We start from the raw sequence: 18,469 nt of genomic DNA on the forward strand, positions 1-18,469 counted from the left end.
CCTCAATAAATCATTTTTTTCCTATGAACGGTTTTCAAAAGCTCTATTGGTGGATTTTCTCAAGTTAAAGCGCCACACAGAAGTTAATCAATTTAACTGTGTAAGCAGGATCTGTGTATTATTCTTATTATTTAATTACAGGTGTTTTAGCTTATTTCAATTTATTTTATTTAAATGGGCTATTATTTATTTTATCATGTGTTTATATTTTACAAATGTGATGTAGTATTCATTTATGTTGTATAACTTTAGTTCCTATGTGAATATTAGTTCCTACTTGTTTTGTTGTGGTAGGAGGGTTTTGTATTGAACACAGAGCCGTGTTGGTTATTATTATAGCAGAGAAGACAGCAGTAAATCAACAAAGACAAGTCAACTGTGCCACTCAAGAGATCTGATGGACTCAAAAGGTGGGTTACGATTGCATATTAGTCTGAAAATCGACCGGATCCACCGTATTTTTACACGAGTGACGGTCCTAGCTACCGGTAGTAGTATTGACGCGGGAGGGCCGCGTCTCGCGTCAAATAATAAACTCTGCCATTCTTTTCGCGTGCGTTGCGTTGAGCCGCTTCTGGGACGCGTCCAACACGCGACCGCACTGCGACTGGTGTGCATAAGCTGATTGACTTTAACGCCCGCGTTTCACTGCGTTCTCACGGCGGCCACGTTGTCGCGCCGTTGACGTTTCTTACTGTCCTACCGTGTTGGTCCTCATTACAGTAGAAAAGACGGAGTAAATATAATCTACACAAAGAAACTGTAACCCGATCAACTCACGGCCTCGAAAAGTAAGGGTTACATTACGTCAGAAACTCGTTCGGTACGCCTCCGTTCCGAACAGAGTACTCCGTACCGAAACGGTTCAATACAAATACATGTACCATTACACCCTTACTAAATACTCGAGATGTCCCGATCGATCGGGTCCGATCACGTCATTTTCAAAGTATCGGAATCGGCAAATAAATATCGGACATGCCTTTTAAAAAAAAAATATATATATATATATATATATATATATATATATATATATATACATACATACATACATATATACTGTACATATATATATAGATATATATATATATATATAGTTTTTAATTAAATCGTTTTCTAATTGTATTTAACGTTACAGACATAATATGTTACACTCATCCAGAGTCTTTAGTTTAGGCTTAAGGTAGGGTTATCAAATTTATCCCGTTAACGGCAGTAATTAATTTTTAAAAAAAATTTATCACATTAAAATATTTAACGCAATTAACGCATGCGCTGCACGACCCACTCACGCGTTGTCGCGTTCAATCTGTAATGGCGCGGTTTTACCTATATATAGAGCTAAAAGGCAGCATAAAATGAGTAGAGTGAATTTTGGCAGCCTTTGGAGCCTTTTTTTAATTGGCTAAAGCCTTACTATCCCTCTCTCAACAATTAGAAATATCGTGGGAAGCAATGTGGGGAAGAAAGGTAGTAATTGATCTTTTTCTTAACACCCTATGTTATTTCCCAACGCAGAGAAGATATATCAATTGGTACCACGACGCACGGTCGTGGTTGCACTTCCCATCATGTTTTTGGGCAGAACAGTTAAATGGCTACAGTATCATTTACTTAAAGCTCAATAAATACACTAAATGGCAATATTTAGTCACAATATACAAAGTCACGTTTATCCTTTAAGAATTACAAGTCTTTCTATCCGTGGATCCCTCTCTCAGAAAGAATGTTAATAATGTAAATGGTTGAGGTTTTATTGTCATAATAAACAAATACATGTACTGTATGTTGAATGTATATATTCGTCAGTTTTATTCATTTTTTTCTTAATGCATTCCCAAAATGTATATGATTGGGAAAAATTATCGGGAATGATTGGAATTGAATCGGGAGGAAAAAAAAAAAAAAAAGCAATCAGATGGGGAAATATCGGGATTGGCAGATACTCAAACTAAAACGATCGGGATCGGCTCGGGAGCAAAAAAACATGATCGGAACAACCCTAATTACGTCAGAAACTCGTACGGTACACCTCCGTTCTGAACACAGCAGGTTCCCTTTAAATCTTCAAGCGGGGATGGAAAAGGCGTCAATAGCGATGAAGGACTCTTAAAATTACACCAAGGCCTAGTGACTGCATCCTTAAATGTAACATAACCACCAGCAAAGAACTACCGACACCTACTCCGATTAATTTCCCTTTCTGATTTAATTTGGTTTTCCTGAGGGGCCCTCACTAGGCTGCTAATGATTTCCAGAAGGTTAGGGTGCGGCAAGTGCTGTCGATTTCCAGGCAGTGTTATACCATGACGTTTGGCTTCACTCAAACCCTTATTTACTCTTAATGGGCACATGGAAGGGCTATTCCTGTCTCATCACGGGCTCGCTTAAGTATATGGTGCATGCCCTCTGATATTGCTAAATTATATGGACTTAAAGCCGTGGTGGGTTCTCGGTGGAGATTTGTCCGAGAAAACACTAACTAGGCCTGGTGGTTTTGTTTTCTTTCTGTGATTGTCCAGACAATGTGGATAGGATGGGATTATTTTGTCTCAACATTTCACAAGATACACAATTTGCTTAAGAGTCACTGAGGAGGAAAAACACTGGGGTAGAATTATAGGCATTTCCAACAGCATTTCAAACGTTTCCATGTTATTGTTATTATCTAAGCCAGGGGTCCCCAAACTTTTTCTTGTGAGGGCCACATAACTTTTTCCTTCTCTGATGAGGGGCCGGGTCAGTTTGTAACAGAATAAGTGTGACGATTGCAGGAGTGCCTAAATGTAAAAATTTATTGTTTTACAGAAAGCCACAATCAAATAACCCTTTCTGAATTCTTCACGGAACAAAAGTAAATAAAATTTAAAAAATAAAATAACATAATATAATATAATATATATGGGGCTGTCAAAATTATCGCGTTAACGGGCGGTATTCCGGTAATTAATTTTTTTTAGGGCTGTCAAAATTATCGCGTTAACGGCGGTAATTAATTTTTTAAATTAATCACGTTAAAATATTTGACGCAATTAACGCACTTGTCCCGCTCAGACAGTATTCTGCCTTTTGGTAAGTTTTACAGCAAGGCTTTTTGTGCTGTCTAACAGCGAACTCTCGTGGTCGCTTTGCGACATGGTTTATTGTTTTCTTGCCAGTTCAATATGGCTGTACTACGTCTTGGGCTGACGCCTACGTTGTAATGTTGTGCTTATATGATCCTTGGACAAGATTTGTCCGTAAGTATGGTTGTTGTAAAGAATGTACATATTTTGTTAGTAAGCGAAATGTTATATTTTTTGTATGAGACGCTTTTTGTTTATGTTTAGTGAACCTGTATAGCGTGCTAAGCTAACGTTGTTGCTAATGCAATGCTTGTGTACTTTTTTTTTGTAGTTTTACGACGGTCTAAAGAGGACAATGGTTTGAGGCCATTTTGTGAATAAATCAGATGAAAAAGGAAGAAGTCTGATTATTAAGGCGTCGTTCACTAGCTGTCTAGCTTTGGAAAAAGTAGACGCTTCGGAGTGAGGACAGCATAGACAGATTTAAATGACACTAGAGTGAAATGCCCACTACAGTCCTTATGTACCATATGTTGAATGTATATATCCATCTTGTGTCTTATCTTTCCATTCCAACAATTTATTTTACAGAATATATATATAATTTACAGAAAAATATAGATGGTTTGAATTGCGATTAATTGCGATTAATTACGATTCATTAATTTTTAAGCTGTAATTAACTCGATTAAAAATTTTAATCGTTTAACAGCCCTAATTTTTTAATTGATCACATTAAAATATTTGACGCATTTAACGCACATGCTCCGCTCAAACAGATTAAAATGACAGCACAGTGTCATGTCCATTTGTTACTTGTGTTTTTTTGGTGTTTTGTCACCCTCTGCTGGCGCTTGGGTGCGACTGATTTTATGAGTTCAGCACCATGAGCATTGTGTAATTATTGACATTTACAATGGTGGGCTAGTAGTTTTATGTTTTGTTTGAAAATTTTACAAATTTTATTAAAACGAAAACATTAAGAGGGGTTTTAATATAAAATTTCTATAACTTGTACTAACATTTATCTTTTAAGAACTACAAGTCTTTCTATCCATGGATCGATTTAACAGAATGTTAATATTGTTAATGCCATCTTGCTGATTTATTGTCATAATAAACAAATACAGTACTTATGTACAGTATGTAGAATGTTTATATCCGTCTTGTGTCTTGTGTTGCCATTCCAACAATAATTTACAGAAAAATATGGCACATTTTATAGATGGTTTGAATTGCGATTAATTAATTTTTAAGCTATGATTAACTCGATTAAAAAATGTAATTGTTTGACAGCCCAAAATATAATATAATATAATATAATATAATAACACTATTAATTAAACAGATAATAACCAAATAACCCTCTCTGGGTTCTTCACAGAAAAAAGCCACAAAATAAATAACACTATTGGGGGGAAAAAAATTGTTCAGGGGGCCGGACAAAATGTGGGGGCGGTCCATATCCGGCCCGCGAGCCGTAGTTTGGGGACCCCTGATCTAAGCTGTGAGTAGTGTTAAAGTAACTTTATATTCATAGTATGAATTAAACATGAACAATTTCATGTCTAATATTACTTACTATACTTAGTGTCCAAAGGTGGATCAAGCAGAATCATTTGTAAAAATTCATATCTAAAGCCAAAGCATTTGATATTAAAGGTGTTATGAAATATCGCAACAAGTGACTTAAAGGTGATAAAAGTAAGGCTGTCAAAATTATCGCGTTAACGGGTGGTCATTAAATTTTTAAATTGATCACGTTAAAATATTTGACACAATTAACGCACATGCCCCGCTCAGATTAAAATGACAGCAGTGTAATGTCCGCATGTTACTTGTTACTCGTTTTTTGTTATTTGGCGCCCTCTGCTGGCGCTTGGGTCCAAATGATTTTATGGGTTTGGGGAGTGAGCATGGTGTAATGACATCAACAATGGCGAGCTACTAGTTTATTTTTTGATTTAAATTTTTACAAATTTTAATAAAACGAAAACATTAAGAGGGGTTTTAATTAGGGCTGTCAAAATGATCGCGTTAACGGGCGTTAATTGATTTTTTGAATTAATCACGTTAAAATATTTGACGCAATTAACGCAGATGCCCAGCTCAGACACATTCAAATGACGGTACAGTGAAACGCTCACTTGTTAATTGTGTTTTATGGAGTTTTGCCGCCCTCTGCTGGCGCTTGGGTGCGACTGATTTTATAGGCTTCAGCACCAATGAGCACTGTGTAAGTAATTATTGACATCAACAATGGCGGACTACTAGTTTATTTTTTGATTGAAAATTTTACAAATTTCATTAAAACGAAAACATTAAGAGGGGTTTTAATATGAAATTTCTAAACTTGTGCTAACATTTATCTTTTGAGAACTACAAGTCTTTCTATCCATGGATCGCTTTAACAGAATGTTAATAATGTTAATGCCATCTTGTAGATTTATTGTTATAATAAACAAATACAGTCCTTATGTACCGTATGTTAAATGTATATATCCATCTTGTGTCTTATCTTTCCATTCCAACAATAGTTTACAGAAAAATACGGCATATTTTATAGATGGTTTGAATTGCAATTAATTGCAATTAATTAAAATTAATTAAGCTGTAATTAACTCGATTAAAATTTTTAATCGTTTGACAGCCCTAGTTTTAATATAAAATTTCTATAACTTGTACTAACATATATCTTTTAAGAACTACAAGTTTTTCTATCCATGGATCACTTTAAGAGAATGTTGATAATGTTAATGCCATCTTGTTGATTTATTGTTACAATAAACAAATACAGTACTTATGTACCGTATGTTGAATGTATATATCCGTCTTGTGTCTTATCTTTTCATTCCAACAATAATTTACAGAAAAATATGGCATATTTTATAGATGGTTTGAATTGCGATTCATTACGATTAATTAATTTTTAAGCTGTAATTAACTCGATTAAAAATTTTCATCGTTTGACAGCCCTAGATAAAAGACAACATTTTGGACACAAATCCATCCCAAAAAGTGACAGGAAACGCTGAACAATGAAATTAGATCCTAATTCATCTACTTTTCTCAGCTGCCTTGGCCCCGCCCACTAAAAAATCTGCATTCAGAAGATGATGTCGCACCCAGAATGAGCTTCTGATTTTTGCAATTTGCTAGCATGCGGTGTTGTTTTCGTCAATGATGACCTTAGCACCTTAAAAAAAACAGTATCTTTTTTCCTCAACCTTACCGTTCGCCCGTGTATCCAGGGCTGCAGAGACACTGTCCAGTGGATGAACTACATAAGGCATTGTTGTGACATTGGCATTCTTGGGAACAGTTTGGGCCAAATCTTCCCTCTGGGCACGGCTGTCCACATACTGTACCCTTCAACATACAACAATAAATTTAAACAAAATATATCAACATCTTGGTTTAACATAGAGGACTTGCGAACATGCTCAATCTGTCCTGAAAATAAGAGCCAACAATATAATTGCATGGAGTTTTTCCCTCACATTTCGCAAAACACTAATATTTAAATATTTTTTTCTGCGAGTCAGACGAAAATGTATGTCAACATTATGTGCTTGTGTTCTCAGTGTCAAACTGTGGACAGGATGTGGTGCGCCAAAACTTGCATAAAAATTGGAAGCAGGAGAAAACAGAACGCCTGTCTCTTTCCAAACTACAGAAATAGACATAACAACCCCAATGACGCTTGGCCAGAGCTCATTAAGGAAGAATAGCTTCCCCCTTTCATTTTCTTCTTCAAATTCTTGCTTTTCCTACTTTCGTATTCACTTTCACTTTCTCTTGCAATTCATTTAAATTGTAAAGGCAACATGTACTGTACAATTGTGGTCAAAAGTTTACATACACTTGTGAAGAACATAATGTCATGACTTTATTATGGGTTAACAGAAAAAGTGATCAAATCTGCTGGGTCAAAAATATACATACATGGATCTGAAAAAGCGAATCATTGACTTGAACAAGTCAGGAAAGTCACTTGGAGCCATTTCAAAGCAGCTGCAGGTCCCAAGAGCAACAGTGCAAACAATTTTTTGTAAGTATAAAGTGCATGGCACTGTTTTGTCACTGCCACGATCAGGAAGAAAACGCAAGCTATCACCTGCTGCTGAGAGAAAATTGGTCAGGAAGGTGAAGATTCAACCGAGAATCACCGAAAAGCAGATCTGCCAAGAATTAGAAGCTGCTGGAACACAGGTGTCAGTGTCCACAGTCAAGCGTGTTTTGCATCTCCGTGGACTGAGAGGCTGCCGTGCAAGAAGGAAGCCCTTGCTCCAAAAACGGCACCTTAAGGCTCGACTGAAGTTTGCTGCTGATCACATGGACAAAGATAAGACCTTCTGGAGGAAAGTTCTGTGGTCAGACGAAACAAAAATCGAGCTGTTTGGCCACAATGCCCAGCAATATGTTTGGAGGAGAAAAGGTGAGGCCTTTAACCCCAAGTACACCATGCCTACCGTCAAGCACGGTGGTGACAGTATTATGCTGTGGGGCTGTTTTGCTTTCAATGGAACTGGTGCTTTACAGAGAGTAAATAGAATAATGAAGAAGGAGGATTACCTTCAAATTCTTCAAGATAACCTAACGTCATCAGCCCGAAGATTGGGTCTTGGGCGCAGTTGGGTGTTCCAACAGGACAATGACCCCAAACACACATCAAAAGTGGTAATGGAATGGCTAAATCAGGCTAGAATTAAGGTTTTCGAATGGCCTTCCCAAAGTCCTGACTTAAACCCCATTGAGAACTTGTGGACAATACTGAAGGTACAAGTTTATATCAGAAAGCCATCAAATTTAATTGAATTGCACCAATTCTGTCAAGAGGAGGGGTCAAAGATTCAACCAGAAGCTTGTGGATGGCTACCAAAAGCGCCTAATTGAAGTGAAAATGGCCATGAGACATGTTACCAAATATTAGCGCTGCTGTATGTATATTTTTGACCCAACAGATTTGATCACTTTTTTCTGTTCACCCATAATAAAGTCATAAAAGAACCAAACTTCATGAATGTTTTTTGTGACAAAGAAGTATCTGTTCCAATCACTCTATCAGAGAAAAATCTGAGTTGTAGAAATAACTGGAAACTCAAGAGAGCCATGACATTATGTTCTTCACAAGTGTATGTAAACTTTTGACCACAACTGTATGTAATAGGCGTGTGACAATTAGAGCTGTCCCGACTAGTCGACATGGTCGACATCATCGATGACGTAAATGCGTCGACGGGTAATGACGGGTTAAAAAAAAACTTACATGCGGATAAAGTTTAGAATGGCGGGCGCTCGCGATACAAGCGGTTGTTACTGGCACCCCCTAGGGGGCCGCTGTTATTTCAATGTGACCGGTGTTGTCAGATCGAGCAAAGAGGAAGAAAGTGGGCGAGCGATAGAGAGGGAGCGAGATCGGTGAGTTGGAAAAGTGCGCGGGTAGCGCCGAGTTGAGTGGCTGCGTCCCCCACGTTTTTGTTTTGGTCAATAAAAGTATCCATAAAGAGCCATCTGACGCCTCTCGGTGTTTTTATGCACGCCGCCGCCTTCCTGAGGTGGAAATCTGACGAACCCGGACGAACCGATCACAACGAGCCAAGTGAATCGCTGGTTCACTCCTCCCTATGGCGAGGAGTTGAAAACACTGCCAATTATCAAAAAGGGCAGAATTGGTAACACGTGAAAGCGGCATAAAGCCAAAAAAGCAGACCAGAATAGCCAGAGACTGGAATTATTTCAAGGAAAATATGGAAGGTGCCACTTTGTGTACTCTTTGGTAAGCTGATTTCGCATACCACGGTAGCACGTCGGCTATTAACGAACACTTGAAGCGTCGTCATCCAAGTGTTATTTTCGTAGACAACAAGAAACAACAAGCTAGCGGATTGTAAGTCCATACAACTTTCTAACGATTTTTTTAAATTGAAGTCTCCTTTATGTGCGTCGTATCAACGTGCATCTTTATTTAATAAAATAATTAATACATATACTGTATAATATATGCCGTAATATTTTTTTTCAAATTATTATTAAATTTATTAGGATCATGGAAGCTCCCACTTGGGGAAAATATATACATATATCCTGTATATACATAATAAAAATATATATGGAAACAGCACTGGCCTGCTTACTGTAATCCATTACTGCACTAATGTTAGTTACTTAATATTATAAAGTATTACAAATAGTAGTATACTATAAAATTAATAGTATATAATGAATTTTTGTTACTGTGGGTATGTGTGCCTTTCATTCAAAATAATTGTGGTAATATTTCAGTGTGCCCTCTACTTGGTCTATTTTCAGGTTAAAACAAACAAAAGTTTAACAGTTTTTCCCATCCCCCCAAAATGCGAAATGCACACCAGAAAAAGCATCGGAACTCACACAAATCATTCTGAAAATGGTTGTCTGGGACATTGCAATTCATTTGAACATTTAGAACAATATAGACAATGACATACCACAAAAAGAGTAAGAATTGTTTTGAATCCTGTTCAAGAGGTGAAGTCACAGTGTTTCCGTTTACATTTTTTTGCACTAGTTAATGCCAGCAGCATTTGACCTCATTGTTTGTGATTTATTATTGGTATTTGTAATTTATTTATACGTTAATAAAGAATTTAGGTGTTCCAAAATGTTTTTCATGAATTATTAAGCTTGAACATAAATCTAATTATTAAAGTAGTAAAAAAAAAAAAAAATCATTTTTAAAAAAATTATTAGATTAGTCGACTAATCGGTAAAATAGTCGGCTGACTAATCGGGAGGAAATTAGTCGTTTGGGACAGCCCTAGTGACAATATATCGAAAATGGGATATTAGTGCTGCAACGATTAATCAATTGACTCGAGTAATTCCATTAGAAAAAAATCTTCAAATCAAAGTTTTGCTGCTTCGAGGATTCGTTTAATTACAGTGGCGTTGTAATGGTTTGTTTTGAAAGCGTTTGCATTTACTTTTATTAATTTGGGCGGATACACTACCCTCTAGTGGCAACAGTAAATATGACATAATTTGTTTAACCCCCAACACAGGACGTGACGGCGGCGACACGTTTATGCTAGGGCTGTCAAAAGATTAAAATTGTTAATCGAGTTAATTGCAGCTTAAAAGTTAATTTATCGCAATTAATCGCAATTCAAACCAGCTATAAAACTTGCCATATTTTTCTGTAAATTATTGTTGGAATGGAAAGATAAGACACAAGATGGATATATACATACGGTACATAAGTACTGTATTTCTTTATTGTAACAATAAATCAACAAGATGGCATTAACATTATTAACATTTTGTTAAAGTGATCCATGGATAGAAAGACTTGTAGTCCTTAAAAGATAAATGTTAGGACAACTTATACAAATTTTGTATTAAAACCCCTCTTAATGTTTTCGTTGTAATAAATAATTAATTAAAAAAAAAAAAGATTTATTATTATTTTTATTTTTTTCCGTCTTTTTGGGTCCAAAATGTTGATTATAATTTTTTTGTGATCAAAACAACAGTTTGGACATGAAAGTTATGGTGTCCTGAAAAAAGGGTCCCAACCAGGCCATTGTGAGCATTTTTTTCTTTTAAATATAAACGCAACTAGGCTCAGGTGTTAAAGAGTTAACATGGCTTACTTCAGCTGCTCCCTGTTAAGACCAAACTTATGTAAGTTTTTCTTTGAGCTAATATGTTTTTTAATGCATTCGTAATAGAGTTTACAGGTACACTATATTCAACCGTTTATTGTGGGAATATGTGTTTGAACGTATTGTTAAGAGCATTGTAAAAAAAAAAAATTACGTTTTAAATAGGGCTGTCAAATGATTAAAATTTTTAATCGAGTTAATTGCAGCTTAAAAATAAATCGTAATTAATCGCAATTAATCAATTCAAACCATGTATAAAATATGCCATATTTTTCTGTAAATTATATATATATTCTGTAAAATAAATTGTTGGAATGGAAAGATAAGACACAAAATGGATACATACATTCAACATATGGTACATAAGGGCTGTATTTGTTTATTATAACAATAAATCAACAAGATGGCATTAACATTATTAACATTCTGTTAAAGTGATCCATGGATAGAAAGACTTGTAGTTCTTAAAAGATAAATGTTAGCACAAGTTATAGAAATTTTATATTAAAACCCCTCTTAATGCTTTCGTTTTAATAACATTTGTAAAATTTTCAATCAAAAAATAAACTAGTAGCCCGCCACTGTTGATGTCAATAATTACTTACACAAGGCTCATGGGTGCTGAAGCCTATAAAATCAGTCGCACCCAAGCGCCAGCAGAGGGCGGCAAAACTCCATAAAACAATTAACAAGTGGGTATTTCACTCTACTGTCATTTAAATCTGTCTGAGCAGGACATGTGCGTTAATTGCGTCAAATATTTTAACGTGATTAATTAAAAAAATTAATTACCGCCTGTTAACGCGATAATTTTGACAGCCCTAGTTTTAAAGCATTTAGACTAGAGAATTAAGTCATACAGTGCATTATAATTTTACAGGATTAAAATCCTAATATTACGAGATTAAAGGTTATTTTTACCATACGTGAAGCACAAATTATTGGTTTCACGGGCTTTGACTTTGGGCGACATCAGGTCTTTATCAACATAAAATTACTTTTGGCATAATATTAGGAGATTGAAGTAATATTAGGAGAAAGTCCTAAAATTACAAGATTAAAGTCATTACTCATTTTTATGTTACGTGAACCGGAAGTTGTTCGGGGTACGTCGACTTCAACTTTTGATGATGCAATAAGGTCAGTGTGAATATAAAACAGCATTTGGCGACGGGCGTCGTGCAACATTACGTGCAGCATTGTTCTAAATTCCACTTCGGTTTTGCAAGTTCTCTTCTAAAATATCTGCGGTGAGTTTTGCGCTGATATGAAAATCCTATTACACCACAATTTGGGCTGAAACTCACTTGCACTGCCTACAAATATACTAAGTATACTAAGTATAAAAGTACACATGTATTGTTTGTATAAATGTGTGTATACCATCCATCCTGCTGGACAAGAGCACTCTCCAGACACATGGTGACATATGCCGCCATTCTGGCAGGGACACCTCTCTTCACACTGCGGTCCATGTTTACCTGGAGGGCACGCATCCTCACAACTGAGGACAAAGAGAACAATTTGAACGTTTGAAAAATAATGAATAGACAATATCTCCACTGAAATGATTAGATGCTATGGTAACACTTTATAATAACGATCTGTTTGACTAGTTAATAGATCATAAGTAAATTGTTGATAAATGATTTATTGTTGATTTGTGAAGTATTTGTTAACAGTTTGTTAAGCATTTACAGGGTGTACCAATATGGTTGACCCCATTCTAAATGCCCATACTAGTTGATGGATCTTAATAAAACTATATACACTTTATGTTGAAGGTCAAGTTTTATTGGTTAAATATACAAAGAAAAATACAAATATTTGTTGGTTCTATGGCAGATTTTCATGAATGTGCAACATGAGCGCTGCCTGCAAAATGCCTTATCAAAATGCCTTTTCTTTTGAAGTGAACGGCATTTCTTAACCTGAAAAGATAGAAATGCCAAACGTTACACACAAGAACTTGAAACGTTTCTACACAAACTGTCTTTCAGGTTAAGAACACCCGGTAAATGCTTAACAAACTGTTAACAAATACTTCACAAATTAACAGTAAATCATTTATCAACAGTTTACTAATGATCTATTAACTAGTAAAACGGATAGTTATTATAAAATGTACCAGCCGAGGCTATAATAAAAAATGTAATAATAAGGTTATCGAGGCTGAAGCATACTTTAGGGTACAATGAACTGAGTCGATTCAAACTCAGATTCTTTGACAATCAGACAGACAGGCAAACATCATACCGGGCCCATAACCGGAATTTAAGGGGGGCCAGGCTTCCCTTGGTGGCTGAAAAGTGTCATTGCATGTAATTGACTTTCCTATATATCTAAAAGTTGTAAAGCAAGAAAACAAACAACAACAATGAATGAAATGAACGAAAAAAGATTTTTATAGTGGGTCAAAATCATTTTTCGAACAGATCATGTGACTAGCACCTTAAACGGTCATTTGCTTTGCATATTATTTTCAAAATAAAAAATAAAAAACAATAGGGGAGGGCAATTTTATTTTTCAAATTATATTTTTCTTTGATTGATCATATATATATTTTTTGATTCAAGCAAGTTTTTGGGGGATTGAATGATTTTGACACAAATGTCCTACCCATAATATGGCCCAAACACAAAAAGGATTGCTAAAATCAAAGAAAACGTTTTTAAATGAAAAATTAAGTGTTCAAATGCAAATTTTTAAGGCTCACATATTTTTTCGCATTCAAAAAGGTTTTTTTTATGATTGAAATTCTTTTTTGATTGACGTTAACTTTCTTTTGAAAAAAAATTTTTTTTTTGTATGAAGAAACTTACATTTTAATTGAATAGTAAAGACACAAATGTCCTAGCCAAAAAGTGGCCCAAACACAAAACAACATTACTTCAATCAAAAAAGTTGCTTCAATCACAAAAAAAAAAAAAAAAAAAAAAAAAAAAAAAAAAAACACCTAATAAAAATAGCTTCAAATGCATTTTTTTCAGTTTCAATTTTATTTTTGCATTCGAACACCTTTTTTTTTTGATTGAAGTGACTTTTTTTAAATTGAAAATATATATTTTATGGCTGTCAAATGATTAAAAATTTTAATCTAGTTAATTACAGCTTAAAAATGAATGAATTGCAATTAATCGCAATTCAAACCATCTATGAAATATGCCATATTTTTCTGTAAATTATTGTTGGAATTGAAAGATAAGACACAAGACTGATATATACATTCAACATACGGTACATAAGTACTGTATTTCTTTATTATAACAATAAATCAACATGATGGCATTAACATTATTAACATTCTGTTAAAGCGATCTATAGATAGAAAGACTTGTAGTTCTTAAAAGATAAATGTTAATACAAATTATAGAAATTTTATATTAAGACCCCTCAATGTTTTCGTTTTAATAAAATTGATAAAATTTTCAATCAAAGAATAAACTAGTAGCTCGCCATTGTTGAAGTCAATAATTACACAATGCTCACGGTGCTGAAACCCATAAAATCAGTCGCACCCAAGCGCCAGCAGAGGGCGACAAAACACCAAAAAACACAAGTAACAAGTGGACATTACACTCTGCTGTCATTTTAATCTGTTTGAGCAGGGCATGTGCGTTAAATGCGTCCAATATTTTAACGTGATTAATTTTAAAAAATTAATTACCGCCCGTTAACGCGATAATTTTGACAGCCCTAATAAATTTTGATTGAAGCAACTTTTGTTTTGATCGATAATGAAGACACAAATCTACCTCCATATCGCCCTGCCAGGGGATACAATTTTTGACTGAGGTACGTAACTACATTGGCACGACACCAGCGGGCGTACCATATTCAATGGATGATGATCTTGCTGTCCTGCCAGCAGCCTGATTTAGAAATCCCCTCAAGAATGATGGGAAACAAAAAACTCTCATTGTCAACTTATTGTGATAAAAATTCTTGAAAGTTATTTTTATTGCTGACACTGCGTTTCGGGGTCATCAACATGTTGTGCCTCCCTGCCCTAAGAGTCAAACTCCGCCGATGACCGCGCCATGCTATCTTTCAATAAAATGCCTCCGCAGATTGATTTGTTCTGTATAACGAAATCAAACGAACAAGGCATTTTGTGAAGATGCTGTTTTGAGAATCAACTTGTCACGCTAAGATTTCTCTAGCATCTCTCTGGTGATAGCGGTTTGTTCTAAAGGACTGACAATAGCCCAAAGGATGAAGAGCCTCTCAGAATATTATATTGCTGTTTCCAAATGCCTTCAGATAAGGGCACGATCATCAATAGACAGTACATTTTTCAATTATGCTGTGGGGCATTGAGTTAGTAAAATACAGCTGCAGATCCTGGCTTTGAAAACCGCAGCTGTCTCGCTCTAATTACATTATAAATGGTAACGCTGCATGACGTAGTGGAAATCTGTGACTGCTACACGATTGCCTAATTTCAAACAATCCTATTTTGGTGAAAATTTTCTATATTAGTGAACTAAACATTCAGAAACATCAAAAGTTTTTAGTTTAAGCTTTTTGTAGCTTTACAAGAGAGTGAAGGTTTTTGGTGTAGCAGCTTCCAGTCTAACACACTTTGATAACTTGCTATTGTTTGTACATTAGTATGAAAAAATATCTGAACCTTTTGGAATTTCTCACATTATCTGCATAAACTCATTGTCAAATGTGATCTGGTCTTTGTCAAAATCACACAGATGAAAAAAGTGTCTGCTTTAACTAAAACCCACAAACTAGAGATGTCTCGATCGATCAGCGATCGATCGGGTCTGATCACGTCATTTTCAAAGTATCGGAATTGGCAAAAAAATATCGGCCATGACTTTTTAAAATATATATATATTTTTTAATTAAATCGTTTTCTAATTGTATTTAACGTTACAACCATAATATGTTACACTCATCCAGAGTCTTTAGTTTAGGCTTAAGGTAGGGTTATCAAATTTATCCCGATAACGGTGGTAATTAATTATTTTTTTAAAAATGTATCACGTTAAAATATTTAACGCAATTAATGCATGCGCTGCACGACCTACCCACGCATTGTCGCGCTCAATCTGTAATGGCGCCGTATTACCTATATAGAGAGATAAAAGGCAGTGTAAAATGAGTAGAGTGAATTTTGGCAGCCTTTGGAGCCTGTTTTTAATTGGCTAAAGCCTTACAATCCCTCGCCCTACGATTAGAAATATCATGGGAAGCAATGTGGGGAAGCAAGGTGGCAAATTATCTTTTTCTCCACACCTTATTTTATTTGCCAACGCAGAGAAGATATATCAATTGGTAGCACTACGCACAGTCATGTTTCCACTTCTCATCATGCATTTGGACGTGGCTGCAGTATCATTTACAGAAAGCTCAACAAATACACTAGATGGCTATATTTAGTCACAATATACAATGTCACAAGTCTTTCTATCTATGGATCCCTCTCACAGAAAGAATGTTAATAATGTAAATGCCGTCTTGAGGATTTATTGTCATGATAAACAAATACAGTACTTATGTACTGTATGTTGAATGTATATATTCGTCTGAGTTTTATTCATTTTTTCTTAATGCATTGCCAAAATGTATATGATCGGGAAAAATTATCGGGAATGATTGGAATTAAATCGGGAGCAAAAAAAAGCAATCGGATCGGGAAATATTGGGATCGGCAGATACTCAAACTAAAACGATCGGGATCGGATCGGGAGCAAAAAAACATGATCGGAACAACCCTACCACAAACATTTATAGATTTTCATATTTTAATGAGGATAGAATGCAAACAATTACAGAAGGAGGAAAAATAAGTGAGTGAACTATCACATTTAATATTTTGTGGCCGCCACTTTGGCAGCAATAACGTCAACCAAACGCATCCTGTAGCTGCAGATCAGTCTGGCATCAATCTGCGGACAGTAAGTAAGTAAACCCACTGCCTAAGGAGACTTAAAGAGCAATTGAAACCAATTTTTACCAAACAATTTAAGTCAGGTGTGTGCTGAATAACTGATAATTGGTTTAAAGCTGCCCTGCCTGCTATAAAACACACACCTGGTAAGAATTGTCTTGATGAGAAGCATTGTCTGATGTGCATCATGGCTCGGTCAAAAGAGCTGTCGGAAAACCTGCGATCAAGGATTGTTGATTTGTATAAAGCTGGGAAAGGCTACAAAACCATCTCTAAAAGTCTGGATGATCATCAATCGACAGTCAGAGAAGTTGTCTACAAATGGAGAGAGTTTCTCCTCTCCCAAGGAGTGCCCGTTAACCAAAGATGACGCCAGCGCAGAATACTCAGAGAGGTAAAAAGGAACCCTTGAGTGTCTGCTAAAGACTTACAGAAATCACTGGCACAGTCAAATATCCATATGCACACATCAACTGTATGGAAGGACTCCACGGAGGAAGCCACTGCTGTCTAAAAAAAAAAGATTGCTGCTCATTTAATGTTTGCAAAAAGGCACTTGGACACTCTACAGAAGTTCTGGCAAAATATTTTGTGGACTAATGAAACCAGAGTTGAATTGTTTGGTTGTAACACACAACATCATGTGTGGAGGAAAAATGCAACAGCTCACCAACATCAACACCTCACCCCACCGTGACACATGGTGGAAGCAGCATCATGATTTGGGCTGTTTTGCTGCCTCAGGGACTGGACAACTTACAATCATTAATGGAAGAATGAATTCAAAAGTTGATCAGGATTTTTTGCAGGAAAACCTGAGGCCATCTGTCAGACATTTGAAGTTAAAAAAAGGATGGTGCAACAAAACAATGATCCAAAACACAGAAGTAAATCAACTTCAGAATGGTTTCAGAAGAACAAAAGGTAAGTTCTGGAGTCAAGTCCAGACTTGAACCCCTTTGAGATGCTGTGGCATGACCTAAAGACAGCGATTCATGCCAGACATCCCAGGAATCTGAGTGAACTACAGCAGTTTTATAGAGAAGAATGGCCCAATATTAGTCCTCATTCATGTGCCAGATTGATCTGCAGCTACAGGAAGCATCTGGTTGAAGTTATTGCTGCCAAAGGGGAGGCCACAAAATATTAAATGTGATGGTTCACTTACTTATTTCTCCCCTTTCTGTCATTGTTTGCATTCTCGCCTCATTAAAATATGAAAACCTATAAATGTTTGGGTGGTTTTAGTTAAAGCAGACACAGTTTTTTTCATCTGTGTGATTTTGACAAAGATCAGATCACTATTGATGGTGATTTTATGCAGAAATGTGAGAAATTCCAAAAGGGTCAGATACTTTTTCATACCACTTTAGTTGAAATACTGTATATAGTGCAAATTGGAAATGGCAACTCCATTGCCAGTTGAGCCATTGGGGGTTTTACGCTTCTCTCCATTAAGTTGAATATTGCCCAACTGTGTTGGGAATAACGCCGTTATAAATAACGCCGTTACATAACAGCGTTATTTTTTTCAGTAACTGAGTCATCTAACTAATTATTTTTTCCGTCGTTACTGACGGTCAAAAGCGGGCGTTACTTACTCTGAATAAATTGAAGAAACTACCAGCCGTAGCGAGTCTCCTCTGCTCTGTTTATTTGTCATCCAAGACTTGGGGTGCGTTCAGGTTCGAGAACAGTGCACGTGTTTTGTTTTGTGCTTTTCTTAGCAAAGAAATCTGCTAAAAAATCTTAGCAAAGATATACCACACAGGACGTGCTGGCACTCTGTTTCTTTAACAGCACATATAACTCCAACATTAACACAAACGTACGGCTCTCGGCAGGCCGT

At 35.9% G+C, this 18,469-nt stretch overlaps 1 protein-coding gene across 3 annotated transcripts in view; it reads right to left on the bottom strand.

The window, feature by feature from the left end:
• Positions 1-18,469, bottom strand: part of megf10 (multiple EGF-like-domains 10) — a 115,005-nt gene that overhangs the window by 30,261 nt on the left and 66,275 nt on the right. For all 3 annotated transcript variants that reach the window (XM_057819765.1, XM_057819764.1, XM_057819763.1), the window contains exons 8-9: positions 12,095-12,215; positions 6,298-6,434 (exon numbers count right to left, since the gene is read on the bottom strand). In XM_057819765.1, the coding sequence (XP_057675748.1) occupies positions 6,298-6,434; positions 12,095-12,215 (258 nt within the window). The remainder of the gene's footprint in view (positions 1-6,297; positions 6,435-12,094; positions 12,216-18,469) is intronic.

The sequence above is a fragment of the Corythoichthys intestinalis genome, chromosome 17 (assembly GCF_030265065.1).
Source record: "Corythoichthys intestinalis isolate RoL2023-P3 chromosome 17, ASM3026506v1, whole genome shotgun sequence".
Classification (NCBI taxonomy): domain Eukaryota; kingdom Metazoa; phylum Chordata; class Actinopteri; order Syngnathiformes; family Syngnathidae; genus Corythoichthys; species Corythoichthys intestinalis.